This window comes from Salvelinus sp. IW2-2015, linkage group LG35, assembly GCF_002910315.2.
Source record: "Salvelinus sp. IW2-2015 linkage group LG35, ASM291031v2, whole genome shotgun sequence".
NCBI classification, from domain to species: domain Eukaryota; kingdom Metazoa; phylum Chordata; class Actinopteri; order Salmoniformes; family Salmonidae; genus Salvelinus; species Salvelinus sp. IW2-2015.
The window spans coordinates 10,674,308-10,702,142 of NC_036874.1; the positions used below are offsets into that span (position 1 = coordinate 10,674,308).

Genomic DNA, 27,835 nt, shown 5'->3' on the forward strand with positions numbered 1-27,835 from the left:
TCACAGGCAACGGCTTGATGGGAAAAAAGCAGCGTTTCCTCTGGACGCCACAGCTGTTTTCCTCCGAGAGGGAGAGTGGGAGGGAGTGAGAGAGCACAACAGGGCCTGGAATGTCCCACCGCTTTTCCGCCCCTCACTACCTGTCCTGGCAACAGGTTCCCCACTGAGGGAAGGAGAGGATGGAGGGAGGGAGGGAGGGAAGGAAGGAAGGAGGGCGGCTGAAGAAAAGAGAAAAGAAGGAGAGGGAGGCAACCTGGGCCTGAGACCAAAGTCACAACGTCTAGGGTGGACATACGTTTTTACACTGCAGCACTTTACAGAGACATGAAGTTGTGATGTGAGCTGTACCCATCCTGGAGATGGGTTGGGATCGAAAGTGAAGCAAGGCCTCAGGAGTACCCCACAAATCACATAACAGGCCGAGCTGTCTGTTGGATCGACCGGGGGTGCTGTGTTGGTTCTACTCCCATCTCTCTGTTGGCCGTACTAAGCTACATTTTAATAGACTTCTCTGGGAAAATACTGCATGTGGGATAGATTACATGCGGAAGCGGGGGTTTGATCGTCTGCAAATAAGCACTACGAACAGAGAACACTGGTTCACCAAGTAGGAATCTCAACAAATCCACTCTCACTCACTTTGTTTTGATTTCAAGAGAGGGTAGTTCGTTAGAGCACCAATGAGTCAAACAAATGGGCTCAGAGCAGGACAAATAGAAATGCATGTGGTAGATCTTCATTTCTGAGTAGTTTCTGTTTTCTTGGGTCCAAATCAAGATACGGAACATACTGTTCTACGTTTCTGAGCAAGGAGGATACACTTCTACAGTATTGTCGAGACTGCATTGACTATTCTGCCATCATGTGATAAATAAAGTGATATATTGAATAGTCAAGAAAGCCACCACCAGGTGAGAGGGTAGCCTTTCCTCTCATACCTTTGACTCCCCATCTCCCTACGTTGGGGTACCTGTGGCAGTCGTGGGCAGTAGGGGGTTAACATGGTGGCGCCCTGAGTTCCCCCATGCAGCTGCACTCATGATTGAAATGAAAACAGCGCAGAATGGGTGCTGTCAGGAGTGTGATATATGACTTGTAATGAGATGTTTCCAGAGCTCCCCTCCCGTCCATATGGCTAACCTGCCTGCCGACAGTACACATTAGGAGAGAGAGGGAGGGAGAGAGAGAGAGATGCAATACTCAAACATCTGCATAACAGGGCTAGGAGATTCTTAGACACAAACACATACTCCCTCAATCGCAGGCAGGGATACACACGAGTGCACACACACGCATGTGTAAGTATGTATGCATGCATGCATGCATGCAGTGCATTCAGAAAGTATTCAGACCCCTTGACTTTTTCCCAAAACGTTAAAGCCTTATTCTAAAATGTATTAAAACACATTTTTCCCTCATCAATCTACACACAATACCCCATAATGACAAAGCGAAAATGTATTAAATATAAAAAACAGAAATACTTTATTTACATAAGTATTCAGACCTTTTGCTATGAGACTCGAAATTGAGCTCAGGTGCATCCTGTTTCCATTGATCATCCTTGAGATGTTTCGACAACTTGATTTGAGTCCACCTGTGGTAAATTAAATTGATTGGACATGATTTGGAAAGGTACACACCTGTCTATATAAGGTCCCATTGTTGACAGTGCATGTCAGAGCAAAAACCAAGCCATGAGGTTGAAGGAATTGTCCGTAGAGCTCCGAGACAGGATTGTGTCGAGGCACAGATCTGGGGAAGTGTACCAAAACATTTATGCTGCATTGAAGGTCCCCAAGAGCCCAGTGGCCTCCATCATTCTTAAATGGAAGAAGTTTGGAACCACCAAGACTCTTCCTGAGCCATCGGGGGAGATGGGTCTTGATCAGGGATGTGACCAAAGACCCGATGATCACTCTGATATAGCTCCAGAGTTCCTCTGTGAAGATGGGAGAACCTTGCAGAAGGACAACCGTCTCTGCAGCGCTCCACCAATCAGGCCTTTATRGTARAGTGGCCAGACGRAAGCCACTCCTTACTAAAAGACACATGAAAGCCCACTTGGAGTTTGCCAAAAGGCACCTAAAGACTCTCAGACCATGAGAAGCAAGATTCACTGGTCTGATGAAACCAAGATTGAACTCTTTGTCCTGAATGCCAAGCGTCACGTCTGGAGGAAACCTGGTACCTACGGTGAAGCATGGGGGTGGCAGCATCATGCTTTGGTGATGTTTTTCAGCGGCAGTGACTGGGAGACTAGTCAGGATCAAGGGAAAGATGAACGGAACAAAGTACAGAGAGATCCATGACGAAGTCCTGAGTGCTCTGGAGCAGGTTCTCAGACTGGTGCGAAGGTTCACCTTCCAACAGGACAACAGCCCTAAGCACACAGCCAAGACAACGCAGGAGTRGCTTCGGGACAAATCTCTGAATGTCCTTGAGTGGCCAAGCAAGAGCCCTGGCTTGAACCGGATCGAACATCTCTGGAGAGACCTGAAAATAACTGTGCAGCGACGCTCCCTATCTAACCTGACAGAGATTGAGAGGTTCCGCAGAGAAGAATGGGAGAAACTCCCCAAATCAAAAATCGAATCAAATTGTATTAGTCACATGCGCCGAATACAACAGCGTAATGCTTACTAAAAGTAACAAGTAATTAAAGAGCTGCAGTAAAATAACAATAGCGAGACTACATACAGCGGGGTACCGGTACAGAGTCAATGTGCGGGGGCACCGGTTAGTTGAGGTAATATGTACATGTAGGTAGAGTTATTAAAGTGACTATGCATAGATGATAACAACAGAGAGTAGCAGTGTTGTAAAAGAGGGGGGGATGCAAATAGTCTGGGTAGCCAATACTGTACAGGTGTGCCAAACTTGTAGCATCATACCAAAGAATGCTCAAGGCTGTAATCGCTGCCAAAGGTGCTTCAACAAAGTACTTAGTAAATGGTCTGAATAGTTATGTAAATGTGATGTTTCAGTTTTAATTTTTTATTAAATTTGCTAAAATATCTAAAAACCTGTTTTTGCTTTGTCATTACGGGGAATTGTGTGTAGATTGATGAGGGGGGGGGAATTATTAGTCTATTATAGAATAAGGCTGTAACTTAACAAAATGTGGAAAAATTCAAGGGAGTCTGAATACTTTCCGAATGTACTGTATATGCACTCAAATACACACACATGCTCGAAGGTAGGTACATGTACATATATGTAGCAAACACACACACGCTCCTCTCCTGCTTGCTCTAGTTCCTCCCTCTTCACTATAAGCAGACACACTTGACTTCTGTCTTTGAACCCAGTCAACAGAGAGATGCTGAGCAGGTTAATGTCTCTCCAGAGAGRCTACTCTGTCTGGGGCTTAACAACTGTACAAGAGCCATGGGAAACACTACCCAACACACACATACAGAAACACAGATAAACGGACACACACACACAAATGCACGTATGCACGCATGCGCAGACACCCACATAACACACATATTGCTTGTGCAGTAGTAACGTAGCAAAATAGTCATGATTAAGTCACAAAGGGACTCCTTCCGTGTCTCAGTCTACTCTTTCCACTCTTATTATCAGCACTATTTTCCCCAAGGATGTCAGAGGACAGATCCAAGGTCACTACAAACCTATACGGTCCATGAGGCCTTTCCCCTTTCTACTGTTCTGGGGTCAGCGAAAGTGAAGGATAATTCACCATCCCGACCTCCTGGCTGTGTGTGTCTACACACTATTACACTGTCATTACTGCAGAAGCCATAGGCTTGGCACATTCTAAAGCCTCGGCCATGGAAGTTTAGGGCCATGTCTCAAATGGCACCCTGTTTCCTTYACAGTGCACTACTTTTGAGCATAAGGCCATAGGGCTCTGGTCAAAAGTAGTGCACTTTATAGGGAATAGGATACCATTTGGGATACACATTGTAAGCCTCAGCCATGAAAGTCTCGATCTTACTAATACCCATAATGCTCTGGGTGGCTCCAGCGGTGAGGCGGCCCACTCCGGAGAGCGCAGGCGGAAAGTTGGCAGCCGCGGCGCGACGGGAGCGGGTCCAGAAACAAGGGATGAAAAAACAAAAGAGCGAGAAAGAGAGAGAGAGAGAGGGGGAGACTTCTGCCTTGCAAAATCAAGCCTGGTGTGCTTTGATGGAGCAATCAGGCCAAGGCAAAGCCCTAGAACTAGAGTCTCAGCGGACGTTCTGTAAATCAGTTCAATGGGATTCCACAGAGAAGGGCGAAGATGGATGGAACCCCAGGGGCTTGTAAGAGAGAGAAAGAACAATCCTTCCCTCCCTCCTTCCCTTCTTTCGCTCCACCTCTGTCTTCTCCTCCCTCTCATCCTCTACTCTGTCAGCGTACTGTAGGAACCTGGAGCATGATCACATTCAAACATCCTGGCTAGTGGCTAGTAGTTGCCGGGGACTTTAATGCATGGACATTTAAATCAGTTTTACCTCATTTCTACCAGCATGTTAAATGTGCAACCAGAGGAAAAATAACTCTAGACCACCTTTACTCCACACACAGAGATGCGTACATACAAAGCTCTCCCCCGCCCTCCATTTTGCAAATCTGACCATAATTCTATCGTCCTGATTCCTGCTTACAAGCAAAAAATAAATCACCAGTGACTCTGGTTCGATTCCAGGTTGTATCACAACCGGCCGTGATTGGGAGTCCCATAGGGCGGCACACAATTGGCCCAGCGTCGTCTGAGTTAGGGTTTGGCCGGGGTAGGCCGTCATTGTAAATAAGAATTTGTTCTTAACTGACTTGCCTAGTTAAATAAAGGTTACAATTCTTCCGATGGCATTGAGGAGTATACCACATCAGTCACTGGCTTCATCAAAACAATCGATGACGTCATCCCCACAGTGACCGTACGTACATACCCCAACCAGAAGCCATGGATTACAGCAACATCCCGACTGAGCTAAATGGAAGAGCTGCCGCTTTCAAGGAGCGGAACTCTAACCCGGATGCTTATAAGAAATCCTGCTATGCCATCAGACGAACCTAAAAAAACGCAAAGCGTCAATACAGGACTAAGATTGAATCGTACTACACCGGCTCCGATGCTCGTCGGATGTGGCAGGGCTTGCAAACTATTACAGACTACAAAGGGAAGCACAGCCGCGAGCTGCCCAGTGACACGAGCCTACCAGACAAGCTAAATTATTGGCAAGCAACACTGAAGCACGCATGAGAGCATCAGCTGTTCCGGACGACTGTGTGATCACGCTCTCCGTAGTCGATGTGAGTAAGACCTTTAAACAGGTCAACATTCATAATGTCACGCCCTGACCTTAGAGAGCCTTTTTATGTCTCTATTTGGTTTGGTCAGGGTGTGATTTGGGTGGGCATTCTATGTTCTTTATTTCTATGTTTTGGCCGGGTATGGTTCTCAATCAGGGACAGCTGTCTTTCGTTGTCTCTGATTGGGAATCATACTTAGGCAGCTTATTTTGCCACATTAGGTTGTAGGATGTTGTTTTTTGTTAGCTCTGCGTAGCCTACGGAACGTGAYGTTCGTTGTTCTTTTGTTGTTTTGTTTAGTGTTCTGATGTAATAAAATATCATGAACACGTACTAAGCTGCACCTTGGTCTCATCCTTCCGACGAGCTTAACACATAAGGCCACGGGGCCAGACGGATTACCAGGACATGCACTCCGAGCATGCGCTGACTAACTGGCAAGTGTCTTCACTGACATTTTCAGTGGTTAGGGTAGGTAACAACACATTCTACTTTTGAGAATGTGGGAATGGTTCATGGACACTTAAGGGACAGTTATGACGAATATGTTTCATTTGGGGATCTCATGAAGGACAGGAAACACACTAAATGGTATCTCTTAAAGTGTACATTTCCCATTTCAAAAATATTGTGAAATGTATGTGATTAAACATGAAACTATTTGTGAAAAGATGTAATGAAATATTAACCTTCTACATGAGAGTATGGATTTTCATATAAAGATTAACTAGTCAGTGGCCACACCCCCATGAGCCCAGACATCACATTAGGCGTCATAGAACCACCCCTTCTTCGACAGCGTATAAAACCCACTCCTGAAGAAATTCACACCAGACTAGAAAACATGCAGCTGACACGACATGTTTAAATAGTTGGCACTACAATTCTACCAAAGGACAAGACCATACCACGTGGAGCATTGGCTACACGGCTGGAAATAAACTTTGAGACTATCGATCACTACAGAATAAGAGCAAATCTTAGACGTATAATTACTAGTCGAGCTAGAAGTTACGTAAATCTAGAACAAGAATACCGACAACCACCGAAGCATCTATTCCATGACAACATTTCTGAATGATACTCTGAAGTATCCATCCTAACCACTTACAACCACGAAAGACATTGTGACTTCTGGGACAGTTAACCAGAGACTCTGATGAACCCTACAGGATGATCGAGGATTCCAACAGAGAAGACAACAACGACATACGGGCGTAAATATATATACATTGCAATTATTCTCGAATGAGCGGACGTTCACGTGCAAAGGATTAGCATTTCAATGTATATAATTATAGACTGTGTGTAGTGAATCCATTTTGTCTTTCCCGCTCTCTCAGTCCCCACCCCTTTCCTTTGACTACCAAGCCGTCATATCGGCTTAGCCCACTAGGGATTTTTCTGTCATTGCTAGTAACCAATATCTACTGTTTGTTTGTGATGTATTTCTGTGATTATTTAGTTAGTAAATAAATAATTAAGCCAATTTGTATATTTCTGATTCATTATGGAAACTAGGGTTCGTGCAGATAACCAAGTATTTTACAAAGTTCAGATGAGACTGATAGAAGGTAAAGAATAATTCACGACTGATTGATGACTGAAATGTAAGAGATTTTTAGATCTCTAAGAGTTCATTCGGAAGACGGAACTCCTAAAATAAACTTCTCCGTGGTGCCCCAGGTTATTAATGAGTTCATTGTTGCATGATTTAATTAAATCACTTAATCAATTAAATGTTAGTTATCAATTTGATAAAATAGCATGTCATCACATTAATGATAGTCACAGACACAACAACCGACAATGGACCTCCTCCTATAGGGAGGAGGTCAGAGACCTGGCCGTGTTGTGCCATGATAACAACCTCTCCCTCAACGTGATCAAGACAAAGGAGATGATTGTGGACTACAGGAAAAGGAGGACCGAGCACGCCCCCATTCTCATCAACGGGACTGTAATGGAGCAGGTTGCTTGGTGTCCATATCACCAACAAACTAGCATGGTCCACACACACCAAGACAGTTGTGAAGAGGGAACGACAAAGCCTATTCCCCCTCAGGAGACTGAAATTATTTGGCATGGGTCCTCAGAAAGTTCTACAGCTGCACCATTGAGAGCATCTTGATTGGTTGCATTACTGTCTGGTATGGCAACTTCTCGGCCTCCAACCGCAAGGCACTACAGAAGGTAGTGCGTACGGCCCAGTACATCACTGGGGCCAAGATTCCTGCCATCCAGGACCTCTATACCAGGCAGTGTCAGAGGAAGGCCCTAGAAATTGACAAAGACTCCAGCCACCCTAGTCATAGACTGTTCTCTCTGCTACCGCATGGCAAGCGGTACCGGAGCGCCAAGTCTAGGTCCAAAAGGCTTCTTAACAGCTTCTACCCCCAAGCCATAAGACTCCTGAACAGCGAATCAAATGGCTACGCAGACTATTTCTTACTTATCTATTTTTTACCTAACACTTATTTTTCTTAAAACTGCATTGTTGGTTAAGAACTTGTAAGTAAACATTTCACTGTATGGTCTACACCTGTTGTATTCGGCGCATGTGACAAATAACATTTGATTTGATTTAGTACTGGGGTTTGTGGTCCTCCTTTACTCCTCGTCATCCTCTTTTTCCTCATCTACCTCCTCATGAGTCAATGACAAAACATCTGTGACGAATTCCCAAGAACAACATAAGGAGAAAGTTACAGAGCACAAATATACCCCCCCAGAAATGCTAATCTCCCCTGTTATTGTAATGGTGAGAGTTTAGCATGTCTTCGGGGTATGAATTTGTGCATCTCTAACATTCTCAATTCCAAAGTGCTGGAGTACAGAGTCAAAATAATGTAAAAAATTGTCACTGTCCCAATATTTTTGGAGCTCACTGTATATGTTATTACATTGATTAGATTAGAAAGTGAGTATGTGTGTTTGCATGTGTGCATRTCTGTTTTTCTGTTTCTTTTGGGGGGGAGGGGGGTAAGCTCCCCTGCAACAAAGATTGCCTTGCATTATATGATTCACTGTGATCAAGGATCTCTACACTTAAAAAAAAGCGGTCCAAAAGGGTCTTTGGCTATCCCCATAGGAGAACCCTTTTTGGGTTCCATGTAAAAACCCTCTGGGGAAAGGGTTCTACCTAGATTCAAATAGGATTCTACCTGGAACCAAAAAGGGTTCTTTAAAGGGTTCTCCTATGGGGACAGCCAAAGAAACCTTTTAGGTTCTAAACAGCACCTTTTTTTTCTAAGAGTGTAGGCCTTAGAAATAAACACTTCTATCCCCAGTGTCTGTCTGTATCTATGGCTTCAGTTTATTATATTGTGACTAATACATACAGAACTTGTTCTGAGAGCGTTGTTGTTGTCTCGGCATGGTTTTTGGACCAGTGAGACAACAGCTGGATTTCAAGGAGAAATGGCGTATGAGTCTGTAAGTACATAAGTGTTTCTTTGGATTGTAAATTTACCATCTAGTCATGTTGTATATTATTGGTAATGGTTTTGTATTTCATTGATTAATCATTTACGATTAAGGGTCAATTAATTATTTAAACTCTTAAGACAACAATTATGGTGTGCTTTGGTTTTTGAGGATATCAAGTCAGAGCCATTATTCATAAAGTGTCTTAGAGTAGGAGTGCTGATCTAGGATCAGTTTTGCCTTTAGATCAGAATTAATCATATTATATGGACGGGGCGCCTGATCCTAGATCAGCACTCCTACTCAGAAATGGCTTTCAAGAATTACCACAAAAAACAAGCAATCTATTTAGATTTCCATGGCCTTACCTGGCATGAGCCTTGACAACACATTTCTTACTGTTGAGTGACATGAACCCCAGCACATTGACTGATACTATTTCACACAGGCAGTAGTTTGGACTGTTTACTTGGAGAAAACACTATTAGCCCATACTTCTTTCAAATCCCTTCATTTTTGCCAAAGAGGAGATTTGCTTTCCATCCCTGGGAGCATTCAGATGATGTCATTCTCTCAGACTTTCCATAGCCCAAAATGATCCCTTAACCTCAGTGTGTTTCTGCTACCAGGCATTCTCTCTCAAAGGGCTCTAACGCTAACCTCTCACACCTGAAAATGAGCTAGTAGAAGCAGATCTCTCAGATAACAGTGRATTTTCACTGATTGCTGTCTTATCTTTCATTCAGGGTTGGGGTGTCAACAATGGGTGGAACTATGGGTTTATGGGACATGTTGTTTTTGTAGATGGGTCAGGTGTTGGGCTAGATAAGAGCTGCCATGAGCTGAGGTGAGCTTTGGTGTTCACGTGAACTTGATAATATTGTTCTGACTCAATGGAACATTTTTTCCCCCTCACAAATGTTGAGAAAATCTAAATAAGTGTCACACAAAATAGAAGAAGAGATCAAATATGATGAATTAATAAGTTATGATGATTTCTGGCATACTTGTGGATTCAGTTATATACTGTTATATGAGCCCTGCTCACAGCGAAAAGTGCCAACTGCAAACAGACCCTCATTGGCAAAGTAGCCTGCTCATGATACTGAATCCGACTACAGACAACAACTCTTTTCTCATTGATAGTGCAGTGAGTGACGCATTTTGAATACAAAGTGATTCATCATTCTCACAGCAGGGCTGAGAAGAGCCCATCAGAWGTTCCTTCTCCAATGTACCGGTCCACGGGAGGACAGGTGTATTTTTATTAGCTCTCTTAAATTGCTATGACATCACTAGTCAGGGAGTTAACCTGTTGGAAGAGTATCTCCTTAATGACTGTGGTACAGAGTCCAACCGGGCTCTACAGCACATTCCCTTACGCCTTCAAGCCTTCAGGCAGACAGACCATGAGCCTAAAAACCATATGTTACATCATTACAGGCCAGTCCTCCCAAGTCTCAACGCCCAGCCCCTAATCATAACCACACATGGATACATGTACGCACAAACACACACACATGCGGTGTACACGCACGGGCATACACACACAAGCATGCAGGCACACGCATACGCACACACACACATACATACATACAGTATACACACACATATATATATATATTCTCTCTCTCACACACACACAAACACACATTTATATACACACACAAACACATACAGTATATACAAATATAAATACAGTTGAAGTCGGAGGTTTACATACACCTTAGCCAAATACATTTAAACTCAGTTTTCACAATTCCTGACATTTAATCCTAGTAAAAATTCCCTGTCTTAGGTCAGTTAGGATCACCACTTTACTTTAAGAATGTGAAATGTCAGGATAAGAGTAGAGAGAATGATTTATTTCAGATTTTATTTCTTTCATCAAATTCCCAGTGGGCCAGAAGTTTACACACACTCAATTAGTATTTTGTAGCATTGCCTTAAACAATTTAAACTTGGGTCAAACGTTKCGGGTAGCCTTCCACAAGCTTCCCACAATAASTTGGGTGAATTTTGGCCCATTCCTCCCACAGAGCTGGTTTAACTGAGTCAGGTTTGTAGGCCTCCTTGCTCGCACACGCTTTTTCAGTTCTGCCCACACATTTTCTATAGGGTTGAGGTCAGGGCTTTGTGATGGCCACTCCAATACCTTGACTTTGTTGTCCTTAAGCCATTTTGCCACAACTTTGGAAGTATGCTTTGTCCATGCTTTGTCSRTCATTGTCCATTTGGAAGACTCATTTGCGACCAAGCTTTAACTTCCTGACTGATGTCTTGAGATGTTGCTTTAATATATAGACATCATTTTCCTTCCTCATGAAGCCATCTATTTTGTGAAGTGCACCAGTCCCTCCTGCAGCAAAGCACCCCCACAACATGATGCTGCCACCCCCGTGCTTCACGGTTGGGATGGTGTTCTTCGGCTTGCAAGCATCCCCCTTTTTCCTCCAAACATAACGATGGTCATTATGGCCAAATAGTTCTATTTTTGTTTCATCAGACCAGAGGACATTTCTCCAAAAAGTACGATCTTCGTCTTCATGTGCAGTTGCAAACGTTTTACTGTGGATATAGATACTGTTGTAGGTCCTTTGCTGTTGTTCTGGAATTGATTTGCACTTTTCGCACCAAAGTACGTTCATCTCTAGGAGACAGAACGCTCTCCTTCTTGAGCGGTATGCCGGCTTGTGTGGTCCCATGGTGTTTATACTTGCGTACTATTGTTTGTACAGATGAACGTGGTACCTTCAGGCGTTTGGAAATTGCTTCCAAGGATGAACCAGACTTGTGGAGGTCTACAATTTTTTCTGAGGTCTTGGCTGATTTCATTTGATTTCCCCATGATGTCAAGCAAAGAGGCACTGAGTTTGAAGGTAGGCCTTGAAATACATCCACAGGTACACCTCCAATTGACTCAAATTATGTCAATTAGTCTATCAGAAACTTCTAAAGCCATGACATAATTTTCTGGAATTGTCAAAGCTGTTTAAAGGCACAGTCAACTTAGTGTATGTAAACTTCTGACCCACTGGAATTATGATACAGTGAATTATATGTGAAATAATCTCTCTGTAAACAATTGTTGGAAAAGGTACTTGTGTTATCCACAAAGTAGATGTCCTAACCGACTTGCCAAAACTATAGTTTGTTAACAAGAAATGTGTGGAGTGGTTGAAAAACGAGTTTTAATGACTCCAACGTAAGTGTATGTAAACTTCCGACTTCAACTGTATATATATATACACCAACGTTCAAAAGTTTGGGGTCACTTAGAAATGCCCTTGTTTTTGAAAGGAAAGCACATTTCTTGTCCATTAAAATAGCATAAATTGATCAGAAGTACAGTGTAGACATTGTTAACTTTGTAAATGACTATTGTAGCTGGAAACAGCTGATTTTTAAATGGAATATCTACATAGGCGTACAGAGGTCCATTATCAGCAACCATCACTCCTGTGTTCCAATGGCACGTTGTGTTAGCTAATCCCATGTTAATCATTTTAAAAGGCTAAAGAAGGCCAGTTTTATTGCTTCTTTAATCAGAACAACAGTTTTCAACTGTGCTAACATAATTGCAAAAGGGTTTTCTAATGATCAATTAGCCTTTTAAAATGATAAACATGGGACTAGCAAACAAAACGTGCCACTGGAACACAGAAGTGACGGTTGCTGACAATGGGCCTCTGTACGCCTATGTAGAGATTGCATTAAAAATCTGCCTTTCCAGCCACAATAGTCATTTACAGTATTAACAATGTCTACACTGTATTTTTGATCAATTTGATGTTATTTTAATGGACACATTTTTTTTGCTTTTCTTTCAAAAACAACAAAAACAGACATTTCTAAGTGACCCCAAACTTTTGAACGGTACACACACACCACAACACACACACACACACACACACCACACACACACACACACCACACACACACAAACCACACACACACACACACACACACACACACAACACACCAACACACACACACACACACACACACACACAACACACACACAACACACACACTTTACGCCCGCCCACACACCACCAATCTACCTAATACAGCCTGGCTCCATGTGTGCCACTCAGACAGTGAGTGTGGGTGGGGAAGGGAGGGTGAGAGGTACCCCAGCCTCCGTTACAGGTCAAGCCTGCAGCTTTACAAGGGAAATCTCCAGAGCACTATAAATACCACAGTGAGCTTTAAGGGTGCTGTATATCACGCCAGTGGGCTTTAAGTGCTTCAACTCAACCTATTTTTTTGTAGTTATTTTTTAATAGTGGAATCGAATGAGTGATTACTTTCAGTCCCCAGCATTAATTGATCGGCGCGACTTCAAACCGCCTCCCGCCAGCAACTGAGTTGGCCGTTCACCTCACACTTCAGGACAATATATCATTACTGTACCTCGGTTTCTTTGCTGCCTCACTTGTAGTAACGGGGAACAAGGTACAAAGTCAGGAAACGTTTCATGAAAATCGTAATGCTTTTCAATGGGACCCACTTGCATAGGCGACATTTATTACGCTCCAACTGAAATACTGAGACATCGAATAGGACCTAATGACTCATTCGCAGAAAGAGTACATAAAACAAAGATGTCATGGAGAAAATACTGCCATGTAGCATGTAGTGAATAAATCCCAATGAAAGGTTTTTCAAGTTTTTTTATTTGTTTTTATCATCTTGAAAAAAAAGTGTCTGGGAAAAAACTCCAGTCTCCTTTTTGAACACCTGAGTGTGCAGATGTGGAGTCACGCAATAAAAGTAGCGATTCAGCCGCAGCGCTCACGTGCGAATCTCATCAGCCAGCTTGGTTAGCGGCAGACTAGACTAATTGGTTCCAGAAGTGTTGCAGTTCGCACTGCCTGGGATGGCAGGGACAAGGGAGTGTGAGTGAGTGAGTGAGTGAGTGTGAGAGTGAGTGTGAGAGTGAGTGTGAGAGGAGTGTGAGTGTGAGAGTGAGAGTGAGAGAGAGAGTGAGAGAGAGTGAGGAGAGAGTGGAGTGAGAGAGAGAGAGAGAGAGAGAGAGAGAGAGAGAGAGAGAGGAGAAGAGAGAGAGAGAGAGAGAGAGAGAGAAGAGAGAGAGGAGAGAGAGAGAGAGAGAGAGAAGGGCCAGTAATGAAAGGTCAAGCCATGATCTAGAACTCCGCCGCAAGTGTCATACATCACAGGTAAATGTGGGGCCAGTGACGGTTCACACGCACTGTAGTCTCTCTCTCTCTCTCTCTCTCTCTCCCTCTCTCTCACACACACACACACAATGTGCTAACGCACAAACACAATGAGGCACACTGGACACATACAGGGACACACAAACACTACTGTTTTGGCCTACTGTTACACCTAAACACAGTGCATCTTTATCCACAGAGCATGGCTGGCTACAGGAAGGGCCAATGCTCTAACTAGACCTAATGGCCCCTAAAGACTGGCTGTCGACTCCGCTTATCATCAAAGTGGCAACTCCCCCCACACACCACGCCCCACCCATCCCACCATCGCCTGGAGGGCATTCTGCTAGGTGCACTATTTTCTGACACTCTTTGACATGGTCGTCGTTAAAAACAACATTCTTATTGATTGGTTAATAGGGTTGTATTACACTAATTGTTACCTCTGAAAGTATGTTTCGGTCTCCTTGTCACGTACTGTATTTTCTAGTGAAATGTTTGGGACAATGAAATGGTGTAGATAAATGCCTACTTATATCTTTAGCTTTCCATTACAGTAGGATACCGTTATCACACCTCTATGCCCTCAGACGAGGGCATAAATGTTAGATTAGCACATCGTATCATTCTCCAAAAGGGGTTTCTACAATGTTTTGTGGTAGCAGCACGTTCAGTCTCCTACCTCAATGGGCACAGCCAGTGGTGCTGGTGCCGTCATGTAGCCATATCGCAGCAGCATCACCATCAGAACACAGCGCAGCAACTCCAACATGGATGCCGTTGGCCTGCATAGGGAAAGAACGTAACAACCGCCAATAAGGAACTGGTTGAAGTGGCATTTCGACTCAATTGATTCAAGTCATTTCAGTCATGGTATTGAAATCCAATAGATATGAGAGAATCTATTGATCATTCATTATTGAAGTGTTTTCCATGTCAATTTTCTAAATTGTTAGATTGGGTTGGCCCACATAACCTTGAAGTGGACCAATCTGTGTGTGCAAATTCCAAGCTATTTACAGTGATGGATAACATTACAGTAACAGTGATATGTGACAGTACAGTACCGTTGGTCGATGATGAAGCCAATCGATGTCAGACTGAGTAGAATGTAGCCAGTCATCATCAGAACAGTCAGCTGGGAAAGCATCTATAACATAGACACACAAATAATGCTTATCATGAGAAAAGGTTATGGGAAAAATACATAAACATCAAGTACAGATGTAGGATCTTAATTTGAAAACCCTGTTGCAGTAGAACTTTCATGCAATGCAAGAAATATAAAACTTAAAGTGTATTCCAGGTTTAAAAATGCTTCTGATGTTTGTCTTTCCTCGTTGAAATTTCAGACTTGATTTTCCCTACAAAAATGTCCATAAATTATAATCAACATAATAATTCACATTTCCTCTTGCTGTAGGATTCTTTTTCTGTTGAAGCAAACTGGCTCAAATTAAGATCCTGCATCTGTATGGTGAATTATGGGCACAGGAGATTTGACTACGAGTGAAGTCATGAACCATGTCCCTTTTAATAGCCCAGACTACACATCTATACACAGTAAGCTATTATATTACATCTAGGTCCTCTACACAATGTAGTGTAGAGTCTTGCCAGTAACTGTGACTCACACAATTAAAGCAGCCCCAGCACCTCTCTGATTCAGAAGGGTTGGGTGGAATGCGGAAGACACGTTTCGGTTGAAGGCATTCAGTTGTGCAACTGACTAGGTATCCCCTTTCCCTTTCTCACGCTCAATATAATAGGGATATTACCTCTGACCATGTCTGTTGAGTCCCGCTAAGGGACTTGACCAGAGTGGAAGACGTGGCGGTACATAGCTCTCAGTACCGCTACACATCAAGCCAAAGCAAACACTATGAAGAACACTAGTCCTATWCTGTACACATTGACATTGACCTTGGTGAGCTGTTTGTGTTTTGTTCGCACACAACCCCAACCTGTGGATGGATACATGAGTGGTGAAAATACATGGCCTTAAGTTCCTAACCTAAAAGACAGCTGTAAGACTAGCTTCTCCTAAGGGACTAGATTGGTCTGCCAGAGCAGGGGTTGGATCTTCAACACTCCACCCAGAGGCCCTGACATGCAAACCTCACTGGTCTCCTTCCATGCAGTGCATAGACAACAATGTACATTCCCAACAGGCCATATATGGCATCAACATATCAACAGGAAGCAATAAAGTAGTATTTCTTCATGTTTATATGGTACAGGCCCTATAATCGTTATACCCCATATTCCCCTAACCCACACGTGGGAAAGTATAGGCAGGGCGCTACTATATGTATTCAATTGAGGCAAATAAGAGGTTATGAATCAACTATACTAAACCGTTTCCATTACATGGATTCCAAAGACACACAGTAAACTTAACCATCACTAGAGTCAGTAACGCTTAAGGCGAGGTCTAAATTGGCAGTAATACAGTAACTACACAGTTATTGTAAGCTAATTACCAATCTATTCAGAATTGTATTATTTGGTAATTGTATTTTATTTATTTATTACACTTTATTAGGTTATTATGCTGTCTTGCACCCACTGGTACTGTTACCCAGGAGACAATGCAGGTCAGTTAGGTTACATGATCTTTACTTTGGCTATCTCTACCCTGGGGGAATGGACACTAGACACAACTTCAATGATTGGATTTTCATGCCGGCTCAGTGCGCACATTTTTGATTTTGTCCCATATCATATTTCAACAATAACAGTGAGTGAAAATAAATGAAATTCACCATCTGTTGGTGCTTCAGTGACTCCAGCACTGGACTGACAATGTTATTGTTTCTATATCCCCAGAGACCTGGAGATTAACTTGTTATTATTATGGTTATCATCACTACCATTATTATTTTCAGGACAAGAGATAGGTTGGTCAATTTACCTGTCTGTTCTCATCGTAAAATTACCCAACCTGAAATAAACTTGTAGCGACACGAGGGCCGTGCATCTTGTAGCGACACGATGGCTCTGCATCTTGTAGCGACACGATGGCTGTGCATCTTGTAGCGACACGATGGCCGTGCATCTTGTAGCGACACGATGGCCGTGCATCTTGTAGCGACACGAGGGCCGTGCATCTTGTAGCGACACGATGGTCCGTGCATCTTGTAGCGACACGATGGCCGTGCATCTTGTAGCGACACGATGGCCCGTGCATCTTGTAGCGACACGAGGGGCCGTGCATCTTGTAGCGACACGATGGCCGTGCATGCTTGTAGCGACACGAGGGCCGTGCATCTTGTAGCGACCACGATGGCCGTGCATCTTGTAGCGACACGAGGGCGTGCATCTTGTAGCGACACGAGGGCCGTGCATCTCTGTAGCGACACGATGGCCGTGCATCTTGTAGCGACACGATGGCCGTGCATCTTGTAGCGACACGAGGGCCGTGCATCTTGTAGCGACACGATGCGCAGTGCATCTTGTAGCGCACGAGGGCCGTGCATCTTGTAGCGACACGAGGCCGTGCATCTTGTAGCGACACGAGGCCGTGCATCTTGTAGCGACACGATGGCCGTGCATCTTGTAGCGACACGAGGGCCGTGCATCTGTAGCGACACGAGGGCCGTGCATCTTGTAGCGACACGAGGGCCCGTGCATCTTGTAGCGACACGAGGCCGTGCATCTTTTTAGCGACACGAGGGCCGTGCATCTTGTAGCGACACGATGGCCGTGCATCTTGTAGCGACACGGGGGCTGTGCATCTATACCCATGATGTAATTAAAGGCTAACTTCATTTGTTTGAAATTTTTTAATATCTTTGAATTAACACTAAGATCCTGAGTTGTGCTACACTGCATCATCAATAGTCACGGTAAATACGTGCCTAGTGAACATGGAGGTATACATACATACATGGACATTGTTACTAACTTTGTTATTTTCCCTGGAAATCCTGATTACAGCATCCTAAAGGCTATTTAGGTTGGGAAATGTTTGGGAAATGGTTGACTTGGCAATTAAGGCGTTTGTGTTCACTGTTAGACCACCAGCTGCTATGCTGCTGTTTCATGCGCTGGTGGCCAATAAGAGGAGGGAACTCTTTGACTGTGGGCCTATGTGGAGGGAGGACCACAACTAAGGGAACACCATGGAGGTAGGAATCACATGAAGACAGGCCATTTTGTCTCAGTTTGAAGGGCTGGGTGGGACAGCACATTTTGGCTAACCAAAACTATGCCTGGGGAAAAAAGCAGTCCAAAGATAACTACTGAGGAAACCTGACTTTCATTTTTTTGAAAGAGGAGGGGGGGGATTTTGGCTCTGAGAGTGGAAAATAATAGACAAAGGTTATTTTAAAGAGGACTGACAGTGAGTCATTCTGACTTGATGGTAGCCGAGTCACTATTTTTCTGGGTAAATACTGTAGAAAAACAACCCAATTAAGAATGTCATAAGCTAAAATAAACAGAATGTTTGTGACTTCGTTCCTTCGAAGAAAATGAAAATGACATTATTTCAAATGGCTAAAATAAGATAGAGCCCGTGTTTTCTCAATCCCAGTTGATTATCTATGACTGGTAACTCTTGGGATTGACAATACATACCAGCCTTGACTCAAACAGATCCTGGTAAACACCCAACAACATTAGACCGTGTATGCACACATAGACTTTCAGAGCCAGAGGCCAACTGGGATTGTATGGCAGCTCTTCTCCAGTAACCTGTCAATGACATAATAAAAAAATATTAAAACAGCAATATAATAMAGCTATACAAAAAGATGAGACAATATAACATCATTCCTGAATGTTGCGATTTTTTAATGGGCCATATTATCATGGCTTATCTATACGCAGATAATAAGATACTTTGAAATTATTCACTACAGAACATCTATACTRTTTGTACCTTAAACTTTGTTTAAAACACCAAATTGTAGAGAACTACATGTTGAATTGGTACAGGTTTCTTGCAGGGGGTCTTGGGTGAGATTTCCTTCACATTACTTCCCTTGTAGGTGTTCCAGCCCACAGCTCTGCTTAGCCTCAAAAGCCAACACATTCGACCCCGACTCTCTCTCTCACTCTCTCTCTTTCTCTCTCCTTAGAAAATATCAACGCACCCGTCTAGGCCTACAATGGCAAGCCTTTCAAGATATTTCAGTCAAATTCCAGCACCCTCCACATGTTTAGAATCACCATGCAAGAGTTTAGGGGCCAATTTAATCATAAAGTCGAGGGGTGGAGTTTTTTTTAAGTGTGAAGGGCCTAAATACGTGCCACCATCAGCGCTATTTCAAAGCCAACCGCCGGGGCTCCTGATTGGCACTATAGTAACACACACACACACACACACACACCCTTTTGATCCCTAGCAGGGTACCCACAGACTTACTATTTAAAGTGAAAATTAGCTTATTGTGTTCCCCCCTTTTGGGGTGGCAGGTAGCCTAGTGGTTACAGCGTTGGGCCAGATCAAATCCCTGAGCTGACAAGGCAAAAATATGTTGTTCTGCCCCTGAACAAGGCAGTTAACCCACTGTTCCTAGGCCGTCATTGTCAATAAGAATTTGTTCTTAACTGACTTGCCTAGTTAAATAAAGGTTAAATACAAAAATGTAAAATAAAAAAAATATGTATTTGGTGTGGTGTTTCCATGTAAAGGCTGTGTAAAATGTGAATCTTTCATGTGAGAACACTGTGAGTCACTTGGATAGTAAGGATAGTGTTTTTCTTTACGTCATAGTGATAGTTAATGAAGTATGAAAGTGTCAAATGTGTCCCTTTTGGGAATGTAGATACACCAAAAATGCTAGAACACTGTCTTCAACTCCCTCTTCACACTCTCTTCTCTCCATGATTCCCCACGTCTTACTCTCTCATCTATCGCTCTCTCGTTTTCTCTCCCCCTCTAATGACAAAACGTGTTTTCATTTTGAATGTGGCAGTACCTCGGGTACCTCTGCGTGATCACCCAGCCTTGGTTTGCCAGGTTTCCAACTTGGTCCTTTCCAGAGGACGCCCAATTTATTGAAGATTTTCTTGTATCTGTTGAACCTCCTCCACAAGTATTTATAGTAATGGAACTAAAGGAAAAATATAAAAGATATACCATCACATTACAGTCACATTATATTACATAAGCAGTTTTACTATAAAAGCCCTGATATTACTACATATTCATGGTTGTCAATGCTAATCTGTGCGTTAGCTAATACTGTGTGGAGAATGGTCCTCCATTTGGAAGGGATTGCTCATGCACTAAGTTGCCAGCGGTAAGGGCAGTGAAAATAATCAAACACAACTTCTAGTATTTCATTTTATTGGATTCTTTCACCTCTGCTGGGCGGTTTGTTTAAGGTTGCGTAATAATGTTATGGTTAGAGCATGACTGTTCCAGTGGTAACATTTACTCGTACAAAGTGATTGAGAGTAACTGCTCTACAAATGGTTTGATTCCACTGATGTAATACAGAGACAATCAGACAGTTTGCATGCAGTGTCAGCTCAGTCTAAACACTGTGACAATTTGCTCTTTGATAGCTTGTATATGCATTTATAGTCTAGTAGTTTATATCTTACAGTGTGCWAAATAAAATACAGCAAATAAGAAAATGATCTTGTATTTCGTATTTTCTCTTGGGACTAACCTGAATCTGGAGGATTTCATATGTGTTTATTTTGTGTACGAGACCGTAGACAACTTTATCGCCCTCTGGAGCAAAGGTACCTGATAAATCAATATAAGAGAATGTAGTTATAACGACAATGCCATATTACAACAAGCACTCACCCTGTGAACCTTTACTTACCGAATAGTCTGTCCCATATTATCAGAGCTCCCCCGTAATTCTTATCAATGCAATACTCATTTCGCCCTGCCAATGAAATGCAACACATCATTTTCCTTTTTTGCCACTGCACTGATCAGCTCACGTCAAATATGGTAAGAATATGTGTGTTTGAGAGAGAAGAAGAGGCTTTCTTTCTTACCGTGGTGAACTCTGTGGTGACTGGGGGTGTTTAGGACCCACTCCAGAGGTCCCATATCTCTGATCACCTGAAAGACAGAGAATGTACATACATTAAACAAAAAATAATACAAAAATGTATAGCCTAGCTGCCACAATTTGGGTTGGTTTCCCGGACGTAGATTAAACCTAGTCCTGGATTAAAAAACTATTTTAATAGAGGTTTCTCGCAAATGTATGTTTTAACTGGTAGTGCACTCCTTGGGTCTTTGTTTGGCAATTTGGTTAACATACAGTAGCAACTAAATGTATCTGGCTAGAAACCTTTTTTATAAGACTAAAGCATTTTCTTATTTGATGAGTTAGGTCTAATGACAGAAATCGTGMGGTGGCCAAATTCCCAGATGGAAAAAACAATATTTATAAAATGGAAGTATAAGCAACACTAGGATGGAGAGCGGTGCCAAGACCAAAACGCAGTTGACACTGTTGATAATGCTCTTACATACACTTGAACACACACACATGCTTGTAATAGTAGCTACTAGCTAATATGAACGCACACACTTCCTTCCAGACAAACAAATGAATGCATGCACAAGCATTCCAAAACAATATCTCAGTCATTCATAATCAAACACGTATGGCTGTTCAATCACTCTATTAAGCAGACACACACACACACACACACAGAAAATTCTTACAGATCATGCCATAAGGCACATATTTCAGAAGAATCTGATTTATCTTTGGGTGCAACTTTTACAGACATTTTGATGTTAAAGTCTACCACTGATCGTACAGTCAGTCTGGGAAATTATTTTTAAATGATTCATTATTTCCATGTAATGAGTGGTCTGGCAACAGCCAGAGTTTAATCATGAATGAAAAACTTTCATTCCCAGATCAGGTCTGGGAATCGCGTGCCAATAAATTATTCAACATCAAAAAAGTCTATAAAGAAATCATAAATTATACCCCCCAGAAAATTGTGATTTTATGACTGTTTTCACTAATAGTGTACTAAAAGATGGAAGTGATTCCAATTCCATTCATTCCCCTAACGATTGGGGATTGTAAAAATTATACTACCAATCACTTTAAAGGAGAATGATTGGTCTTGCTTCTGTTTGGAATATTTCATCAAATCTCAAATCTCTTTTTATTAAACACAGGTTTGACTTGAGCTCCCCTTAACAGCAGTTAGTATAGGGACTAGAGTGAGATAACTTTTAGCCAAAGTAGCTTTATCTCTGAATTATTTTACAGTTTACGCTATTACTGTCAGGTTTTGGCCAGGACTGTTCAGGTTTTGTTCACTAGATGTCCCCCTTGCACCTTTTTTGTACCTTTTTGTTTTTCTTGCTCTAATTATTGTTTGCACCTGTAAGTCATTCCCTTGTTAGTATTTAAACCCTGTGTGTTCCTTAGTTCATTGCTCAGTGTTTGTATGTTAGCACCCAGCCCCAGCCCAAGCCTTGTTGTGATCATTTATTTTCTCTTGTTTGATTTTCCAGAGGTTCTCTGGTTTTGTTCTTGTGTTTTTTGGATTAGTCTTTTGAGGTTTGTTTTTTCCCTTGCTGTTCTTACCACTTTGTGGATTTTCTTTGTATTTTTGGAAGATTTCCTTTTTTATTAAACCACCATCTCTAGTACTGCTGTGTCTGCCTCGTCTTCTGGGTTCTGCCATTTATTAGTGACTGTTTCTCGCACCGGGTCCTGACAATTACAGTAATTGGGAAATATGCATAATGAATCTTGTAGAATATTGACTACATGAATAATCATCATTAAACAGGGACGCATTCACTAGGCATGAAAATAAGCAAACGGGCCGAAATGAGGAGAGATAATGGTAACCTGAGACTGGGTGGTACTGTGGGCTGCATCTACCTCAGTGTGGATCCAGAACTGGTAGAGCAGGTTGAATTGGATGTGAACAGCGAACACAGAGGGTGGCACTGCCAACGCCATGGGGAGATAGAACACCTGAGGACAGACACAATGAATATCCTTAAAAGTACACAATAAGATGATCATTGTGGATAGTCAGATTAATATAATAGTTCCATTTAATCGTTTAGATGCTTTGCAAGAAAAACAATTTCTCTAATAATCCTGTGGACACATCCCGAAATCACCAATCAAAATAAACATTCTACCACAGCGACAATGTTATTTTTGAGAAGCCTATTTGATTCTGACATATAAAGTTTGTATGTGAAACTACTTCAAAGATGCATACTTTCAGTTGTTCTGAATACACTTCACTCGCGCTAAAGAGAGAGGCACGCTTGGCTGGTGCTAGCACATGCGCATATCAAATACACCACTGGAACTACGATTAAAGTGTTTACATGTCCTAATAATTCAAAAGATTGCGTATACTTATTACCGTACGCCGATTAAGGCAAGCAGAGTCATGTCAAACTCAGCCTACTGCCATAATCAGTTAATCAGTTTAATATCAAATTATTAGTGTACATGTAAACGTACTCAATGACTATGGATAAAGAACAGTATACCATACGTTGTGCATAACACAGCATACATTGTGGTGAAGGAGCAAATGTTGGACTTATCTGCATTTCTAATGCGGCAGGTAGCCCAGCGTTTAGAGCGCTGGGCCAGTAACTGAAAGGTTGCTGGTTTGAATACCCGAGCCGTCAAGGTGAAAAATCGGTCGATGTGTCCTTGAGCAAGGCACTTAACCCTAATTTGCACTATGGCTGAACCTGTAAAACAACACATTTCACTGCATCTATCCGGTGTGGGACAATAAAACCTGTTTTTCTTCATCAACCTTTGCCATCTCCAGCATCACACAAAAGTATGTTGTTCACAATAGAATAGAATAGAATAAAATAGCATAGATGTTCCAGTGGTTGAGTAGGGCTCTTACCCATGATGAGAACTGCTGTGTGAGGGATTGTCTGAGGGCTTGTGGACAGGTTGTAGTACTCTGAGCTGTGGTGGACCTGGTGGGTAGCCCACAGGAGGTTCAACTCTATCGTGGGAACACACACACACAGAGAGTTAGCAACAGATAGACAGGGCATCACATAACACTGTCTAACAATCCAATCTCTTAATCTCATACTGTTACAAAGTGATCTGCTTTTAATCTGTCAATGACCATGAGGAGCAATTGCAAAGTGCAAACAGTATTCCTATACTGTACAGATTTAAAGGTGGACTACGTAGAAATCGCTCCCCCATTTCTTGGTTGCTAAAACTCGAATAGTTCGCCTAATTTCAGTTTATGTGACAAAATAAGATAGTATAGTGTAGGGAATCATTGAACAGACTAAACTGCTATTTTCCAAAACCCAAAATATTGTTTTTTCAGCTGTTGGAAGCTGGTGTACAAAACCAAAAGTAAAATACGCAAAAACAAAACACAGAAATATCTACCGCTTCTTTGACTTGCTTTCAAGTAGAATGATATATCTATAACTCATGTTTCTATGTGAATTTGGTCTGGGTCGCCCAAAAACGTACATATTGCCACTACAAAGCCTGGGCGTTTTGCACATATAGCTACTGTACATGCATGTCATCGCTTGCACTCCGCTTGCACACACTTTGAATTTATTGAATAAAAAAATGGAGAAATCTAATTAATGAATGGAATTAATTGCATAATTGAATTGAATAAAAAAAACGACACACAACACTCATTGCCAGTCTTTAGAAAATATAGCAAACCAAGAATCTAGCAAACCATAGGGGGACATTAGGATTTTATGACAACTAGGATATAAAAGCATTAGTCTCCAGCTGTTGACCATCCAGCCATGTCCCTGTGCTGCAGTTTACATTCCTCTGCTGTGTTGTGATACGTGCTACATTAATATTACTATTACACTTCATTTTAACATCCAAAGAAACACGCTTGTTAAGTTTCACTGGATCTCCTGTTTCCGGACCACCCATTTCTCTGTGCTCTTTGGCACCCCTCAAACGCTTTGGCTTCATCTACATGGGAGTAGAGGAACCATTGCTAAGTCTGGACCACAAAGCCCCCATATAGGCTATCTATAGTAACGTATACTTTTCATTAAAAGCAGTGAAAGTTACTCAATGCCCATTAAAATCCCATGTGGTAGCCCTGAATGATAACACAAACAACTAATTCAACTCTAATTAAAGTTGACAACAAAGCTGGGTTTTGAAAATGTAGGGAGGTACATTTTTGCCTGCTAAATATAGTCATGCGTACGATGAGCGGGATACTCACTGGGCTAGCTCTCCATTCGTTCTATTACGAGAGTTCATTCTAAAGAGACATCTTGAAGGTACTGTATGGCTCTATCAGTGTTTAATAAACTTGTGAATTCAATCGAAACAGAGAGCCATAAAACCCATAGGGTCGAAAGACGCCACCTGAACAAACACACCGTGTAGAAAGTGTGTGTGAAGGTGTGTACAGTAGGTGTCTGTGAAAAGAATGCCATGATCGGTCCTCGAACGCCTAAAATTAAACGTCCAAGAAGCTGCGGCCTAACCATCAAAATCAGCAAGCCTTGTCTATGAGGAACTCACAAAGCCTAGGAGACAGGGAGAACCCTCTCACCGCTTAGAAAAAAACTGCCTGCCAGTACTCGACACCTCTGTAACGTCAACAAGCTATCAACTAGTGTGAGCGGACAGATGGTTAAAACAGTGAGAGTACAATTTTGGTTGAAAAGTTCAATGATATTACTGGACTGGATTTCAAGCTTAATTTCCCTACTCCCCGGAACAGAATTCAATCTGTAGTTCCACCATAAACCTAACAGGAGGGTGAAGAGGAATGAGAAAGAGAGAAAGAGAGTAATCGACATGTGTAATAACTCCAGTCGTTTACGTGTGCTTTTACACTTCTTCCTGTCAGAGCCCATGGAGGAACTAGATCAACTGTTAAACACACAGAAGAAGTTATAATCCAGCCATTGTTCGATTTTTGCTAGCCCCCTTTTTTTGGTTTGAGGGGCCGGAGCGGGCTAAGATTAATGCTGGGTGTCACTAGTAGGAAGTATGAACTGCTAGGCTTGGTTGCAAGCCATTCCTCATCCTGCGGCTCAGCAGGACATCGCATAGTTTGGCAGGCCCTATTCAGGAGGGAACTCCTTTAATGATGAGAACGAATGCCACAGAGAACCTTTCCCACCAAGAGCAGAAACGCTGAGGACTGCACATCCACAGGTCTCAAGTAGGGCTTTGCAMATTTTTGGAATATCAGTGATAAGTASATAATGACGCGCTAATATGCAAAACGGAACAGAGAGTGTCAATGGAAGTAATAATAACATGGTCAGGTCTGTATTTTTCAGGGAAGAATCTCTGCAGGTTTGGTTTGAATGGTAGTGGGTTAAGATCAGACATTACACTGTACTCAAATGAACACGTGCTACTAATGTGTTGCAATGTGCATCATATGACTTCAGGTCACACAGGTGTGTGGACTGAGGTGAGAGTAGAGTTTGGACGATAAACCACAAATGATTTTGCTGATATCGTTCATAACAATAAGTAGCCTAGGCTAGAGAAATGTGAAATGAAATAAGTTTGCTATTGGTGATTGTTAATGGTACAATTGATGGCGACAACCATCAAACTAGTAGTAGTAGTTTAAAGGACAATAAAAAAWAAAAAAAATGCAGTGCACATTGTTATAAACGTATCATTCTATTTATTGTTCAAGCAATTTATCGCAATATGGATTTTAGTCCATATTGCCCAACTCTAGGTGAGAGTGAGTTGGACTTTGATCAAACAAGACCATATTTAACCTGTAACTACAGTTCCAGGGACTATTATGTAAGATATGTCATAAACACAGAGTACTGTAATCCAAGGTAAACATTGTGTAATTCCAGAAAGATGCAACAACAGGTGATTACTAAGTAATGTATTAATAATAGCGTTGGGCCAGTAAACGAAAGGTCACTGGTTCAAATAACTGAGCCTGAAAGGGGAAAAATCTGTCGATGTACCCTTGAGAAAGGCACTGAACTCTAATTTGCTCCATGGGCGCCGTACTACTATGGCTGACCCTGTAAAACAACACATTTCACTGCACCTATCCAGTAGGTGACAATAAAACATATATTTTGAATTTTTYCCCCCTTTAGTTTATCAACCTACAGCAAGATAATAAGGTCACCTACAGCTATAGTGGGACATCTATAGCCTAAAGTCCCAAATCAATAGAACACAGACTATTTTAGAGCAATAATAATCGACTGCTTGAATTGCCACCCTCCGTGACCAGACCTTGGCATAACGTTTTGTCTTTGATCGGCAGTCCTCCGAGTGGTTGGGTGCCCTGTCAATCACGTTAGTAATGGCCTGTAAAGGGCCTTCAGTGTTTGGATTGGAGGTCCTTACATGAAGTGCCAACTATAACACAATAACCCCTACCCTGGGGCAGCCGACTAGCTCCCCCCTGTCACTGCAATACTTCATGCTGTCCTCAATCCCCAGTCTCACGCACACGCACACACACACTCACACACACACACCCACACTAAGTCAGGCCCACTTAAAGATAATTCTGGATTCTGAGGAATTCTTACTTCATTTTCTCCCAATCAACAGTGACTTGTGAGTGACTGAATGTCAAGCACATACGATTCATAACCTGTAATTCATGTCTTAGTGCCACTGCAACATAAGTCTGTCTATTCATCTAAATCCAAACTAATCTTGTTAAAGAAATGACATATTAATGAAAATGTTTAATGTATASGTAATACAGTACATGATTTACACCTGATCACCAACGTGTCCAAGCTCTGTTTTGATAGGTATCCCACTAAACCATGATTCACCTTTCCTGTCAACATCATTAGGGACACTTGTCTGTCCTACAAAAACAAAAGTGACAGAGAACAGTCGCAAATGACCAAACATGAGGGCAGTAGACCCCTGGGCCACAGAGCGCTTAGCTCAGCTCAGCTCAGTCACTTAGCTCATCAGGAAGACTGAATTTCCTTACTTAGCCCAGTCTAGCCCCTCTAAGCACAC

At 42.3% G+C, this 27,835-nt stretch overlaps 1 protein-coding gene across 1 annotated transcript in view; it reads right to left on the reverse strand.

Annotated features, from left to right (window-relative positions):
• The window catches only part of agmo (alkylglycerol monooxygenase), a 40,903-nt gene that overhangs the window by 1,293 nt on the left and 11,775 nt on the right, over positions 1 to 27,835 (reverse strand). Inside the window, 10 exon segments of the mRNA XM_023980061.2 lie at positions 14,560 to 14,662; positions 14,945 to 15,027; positions 18,459 to 18,575; positions 19,805 to 19,939; positions 20,504 to 20,583; positions 20,666 to 20,731; positions 20,847 to 20,913; positions 22,718 to 22,813; positions 23,727 to 23,765; positions 23,767 to 23,831. Of these exon segments, the coding sequence (XP_023835829.1) occupies positions 14,560 to 14,662; positions 14,945 to 15,027; positions 18,459 to 18,575; positions 19,805 to 19,939; positions 20,504 to 20,583; positions 20,666 to 20,731; positions 20,847 to 20,913; positions 22,718 to 22,813; positions 23,727 to 23,765; positions 23,767 to 23,831 (851 nt within the window).